Source organism: Penaeus vannamei, chromosome 19 (genome assembly GCF_042767895.1).
Source record: "Penaeus vannamei isolate JL-2024 chromosome 19, ASM4276789v1, whole genome shotgun sequence".
NCBI lineage: Eukaryota > Metazoa > Arthropoda > Malacostraca > Decapoda > Penaeidae > Penaeus > Penaeus vannamei.
In genome coordinates, this window is record NC_091567.1 from 25,615,475 (window position 1) to 25,620,474 (window position 5,000).

At 41.2% G+C, this 5,000-nt stretch overlaps 1 protein-coding gene across 1 annotated transcript in view; it reads left to right on the plus strand.

Annotated features, from left to right (window-relative positions):
• LOC138865047 (uncharacterized) overlaps positions 1 to 5,000 on the plus strand; it is a 53,487-nt gene that overhangs the window by 36,135 nt on the left and 12,352 nt on the right. Inside the window, exons 3-5 of the mRNA XM_070134119.1 lie at positions 18 to 134; positions 865 to 2,297; positions 3,790 to 3,879. Coding sequence (XP_069990220.1) covers positions 18 to 134; positions 865 to 1,610 — 863 coding nt within the window. The 3' untranslated portion in view covers positions 1,611 to 2,297; positions 3,790 to 3,879. The remainder of the gene's footprint in view (positions 1 to 17; positions 135 to 864; positions 2,298 to 3,789; positions 3,880 to 5,000) is intronic.

Genomic DNA, 5,000 nt, shown 5'->3' on the forward strand with positions numbered 1-5,000 from the left:
ACTGTTCCCTCCACCAGGTGTGCCAGGGGGAGGGGCTCGAGGTGGGAAGGGAGCCAAGGGCGCAGGAGGAGGTGTCGGTCGCTATGGTTACCGCGGCATCTCCAACTCGGGGGGCTATGAGATGACATGGGAAGGTAAGCACGGCTCTGAGACCCACGGAGGTAAGGTTGCAAAGAGGAGGAGCAGGCGGTGGGCGTGCGAGTGCATGGGTAGATTTACGGAGATAGATGGATAGAGTGATAGAGAGAAGTAGAGAGAAATAGAGAGACTAACAGAAAGTGTCAGAGGATATTGTTAAGTAGTTAAACAGATAGATGGCTAGGAATAGATTAAAATAGAGAGAGAATGGTGCTAAGTAGGATCAACAGTGTTTGATTAATATGGATTTTAAATAGGTAATAACAAAACGTTCATATAGACATAACGGATTTCACAAAATGAACTTGAAATTATGAAATTCCGTCCCGCCGTCTCTTAATATTCAACACAAGGAGGCAAATTTGGAACTTAATCAAGTTGATGCAGATTAGATGCTTCATTATAGCAACGTAATTGATAGAGCATGATTAAGTTGCAGGGGATTATAGGATTCTGCAATGTGATTATGCTACTAATGGGACACTAAGGACTGTAGAATCTAGATCTGATTTAGGCAAATCCTCCGTTAAGAGAGAAAGTACGGCAGAGCTTTGTTATTTTACTTTCGGTAAATCAGCAAAGATGAACAACAACGGAGAAATTAGGAAATAATGTAGGCTATAATACCATATTAGTCTAAATTGATCTGGAATAAGAAATTTCCGTTCTTTAACATGCCAATATCAGTCTCACAGACGGACTAAGAGTGCGGCCTCTGTGTTGCAGATATCGTGTTGGCGATGCAGCTGTCAGCTATGTGTTTCGGGGCGCTGCTCGCGCTGTGCATCGTGGCCTGCTGTGCTTACAAGATCTGCGGGCCGGCTCAGGAGGAGGACTGGGGGTCGCGTTACTCAGTCCTGAAGCCCGCGCCGCGTCTCCCGCCGGAGCTCCTACGGGAGATCTACACGCTGCCCACACCCACCGCCCTCTCGCAGGCCTCCTCCGCCGCCGCGAACCCATCCACCGCCACCGGCGCGGACGCCAGCGGGACTCCGAGCCACCGTGGTGCCAGCGGAGGCAAGGCCTCGGGCGTGACGTGTGCCAAGATGGAGGGCGGGCCGCGGGTCACTTCGGTGAGTGCCGAGCCTGTACCCAACAGCACCAGGGGGACAGCCACTAGTCTAGCTCACCTGCCCAACGGTCGGCCTAGGGGACCCCCTCTCGGCGGGGACACCACCCCGGCCACCCCCCGTAGGCCCGCGTCGTCCCATTCCTCGCGAGGGCCCGTCGCCAAGCCCCCCCGACTCCTAAACTTAGGAGCCATGCTCGAAGGGCGGCCGCGGCTCCTGACCCTGTCGGCGGTGTCGTCGGCCCGGGCAGCACGTGCGGCGGCAGGTCGAGGCGCGGCCAACAGACTGGCGGCCCACAATCAACACAGTTCCACCCTTGACCTGGCCCGCGCTGCTGCCACCACCTCCACCCCCAGTCTGTCCCACAGGTCCCTCTCCGAGCCCCACACTGCGGTGGTCTAGCCGTGTGCCCGGGGTTCTGGGCTGTACGGAGTGGCTGTGTGACCCCACCGTGTGGCCCCTGACCCCTTCAGGCTGTGTACCCCCACCCCCTACCACCCACGCTAACTCATGTGCACCTTGGAGCCCACACTTCATGTTCAGGAACAGCAAGCAAGTGGAATTTCACAATATAAAATATGCCCCGGTTGCAACGATATTGCTAAGGCAGAAAGTAAGACATCTTTTGATGACCTTATATTTTAAAGGATTTTATATATATACACACATTTTCTTAATTCTCACTTTTTCATATAATTTTGCAAATAGAAACAAATTTGTTTTGTGCTATGAATGAGAACCAGTTCTGTTTTAAGAAACGCTACGTATGCAAATATCGGAAAATCTAAAGGAAGTTTTCGATTTACTGTCTAGTTTACATTGACATTTGGGTGGCATATGTAGTGCATATACAGACAACTGAAAATTGAATTCCACTTTACAAGTAACTTTCACTTATATTAGTAAAATAACTAGAATAACCTGGGTTACCACCAAACTTTTGAGAATGCTCAAAAAAAAGAGAAAGACAATTACATTATGAGAGTTCAGTAGCATTACACTTTAAACACCCTGCCAAACACTGAAAAATGATGACTGAAAAAAGGGCGAAATAAACACATAAAAGGATTTACACTTCAACTAAAGAAGGTTTGTCTTTTTAAGTGTATAATTTCCTGCACTTTTCCCTTTAGATTACAATACATTTGAAGTACCTTATTATCTTACGACGTTCCCCTGGTAGACGCATGTCTAAGTAGATTATTCGTAAGACTTCTGTCAGTGTGATCAGCAAATAATAATGATAACATTAAACTCTGTCTTTCAAATTACGTATTTTCAAGTACATAACGCTGTCAGAAGTCTTTTTTAAATCTATCAATATATATATTTAATTAGGCCAACTTAAAATACTGAACATGCAATTTTTGTTATCTTTATTCGCATAAAGAGATGGGCCGATTATTTCCACTCTGGCTTTGTGGACTTACTGGTCTATGAAATAAAATGCTACTTTTTAGATGAGCACTTTAGGGATGTAATTATGAGTAAATATATGCTATGGTTTGAATCTTCCCTCGTAGACACGCATTAGCAAGGATGTCTTTGATATAAAATTAAAATATATAATCTTACGAATTCATTAGCTTTTTATAATAGATATGCTTATCGCTGCTTTATGCAAGGTGACCTTCAGCTTCTAGTGTGGTGTAGAAATTTAGGCTGAAATGAATAAAAGGTAGAGCTTTAGATTCACTTTGCGCAGGCCCTCTATATATGTGTATATACATTTTTCTTCCACATAAATCTCCCTTCTATGTCTCTTCATGTTTTGTGATTGTCAATATTTTTGAAACTGAATCTCTTCAATTTTATGCAATCCTCTGTCTTTGTTTTTTCCCAACATATTTGTTTCTGTTGTCTAGGTTTAGATCCTGTAGACTTTTCAGAATCCCTTTGTTCGCTCTCTAGGGGATTAGATTCTTTCGGCGAAGTGTAATCTAGAAGATCCTATTTCACTCTTTCTATTTCTGTTTTAAATTACCATCTGTCCTCTTGTTATATGTGGATTATTTGAGTTGTCACGCAGCAAGACTAGATATAACTTTCTGCTGTATTGTTCGTACATATTTTTTTTCTTTTTACATGTTAAAGAAAACGTGTAAATATAGTCACAGTCACTCACCTCACACATATTAATTCACCTTGTAGATATGTATCAGCACACGCACAGTGCCATGTGAGTGACATCTCTGTACATAGTGCACTATTGGTCTTCTGTAGGTCTAGTATACATAAAGATGTTTATTTTTCTACTCGTTGTACAGATTTTGTTTTGATGTTTCTACCTATTGAACGTATAAGTATGTAGATGCTGAGAGACAATCACTGACTCGAGGATTAGGTTTTAGTTTTATTCAGGGCTTTTCCCTTTCGTCTCGTTATTAGCTTTTCCCCTTTTAATTCCATACATCCCCCTCTCTCTATCTTCCTTTTTCTTCGTTTCCTGTTTCTTTCTCTTTTCATTTTCTTTTCCTCCTTGCGCGAAGACGACAATTTCTCCTCTCGAGAACACTCTCCACCAGGGAGTGTAGGACCTGTATCTTCCTCCCACGTCCTGAATGCAGGTGTTCCCCCACAGGTGTGCCAGGGGGAGGGGCTGGAGGAAACGACGATCACCATAGATACCGAGGACTCCCTAATCCGGCAGACTATGAGATAACATGGGAAGGTGAGCATAGAGGGGACTTTTGTGTGTGTGTGTGGGGGGGGGGGGTTCTGCATGACGAGATGAGGATGTGGGTTATTGCTGTTGTTAATGTTGTAAGGTGGTATTTATTCCTTATTTTCGTGGTTACTATGGTTATGTTTCTGTTATCACCATCATTATAGTCATCATCACCATCAGCATCAACATCCATCAACAATACTTAAAACAGCGTATGCTTTATCGTCGGCTCCAACATGCTATGATGATGATATAAGGATTTAAAATATTTTTGAAGATACCATTTTATTATCATAATTATGAAAACAGTTGTTTCATCTGTTTATATACAAGCAGGAAAATTTTAAAGGCACAATGAGAAAAGGAAATAAATATAACGGTTCGAATTCTTCACAAGTTCCTCTTCACACACACAGACAAAAAGAAGAAAAAAAGAAACAGGTAAACCTAATTATTGTTCTTCATAAAGAAATTATAATATTAACTAATATTAACAACGGGTTAAGATAACAACAACCTATTAGCAACATTTACTGCAAGGTATATGGTTACCATGGCCATTATCATTGCTACTACTGCTATTACTCATAATACTATTTTTACTATTTTCATTATTATTAGTATTATCATTGTCATCAATATAACAGCTATTATCACTGTCATTATGATTATCATCATAATCTCAATCATCATCATTTGTAACCATAGCCATCATCATCATCTTCATAAATCATAGTTATCATAACCATCATTATCATTATCATATTTATCATCACTATCTTTATTATGAATATCACCGTTATCAATATTACCATCATAAATGTTGTTCTTACTCTTGTTCTTATTCCTATTGTAATGATGGAGATGGTGATGATTATCATTATTATTATCATAGGATTACTAGCATTGTTATTAGTATTTCTAATCACTATCATCATAATTTTTATTGTTGTATCATTAATTTATCATAATTACTATCTTTATTACTGTTTTTGCCACTAATACTACTACTACTGCCGTCATTACTACTCTCGTTACTGGTCATTATTATCATTACATTCACCATCGCTATTATAATTCATTATAAATGGTAGAATGAAGTAGCTTCAACTTAAGTGTGCAGT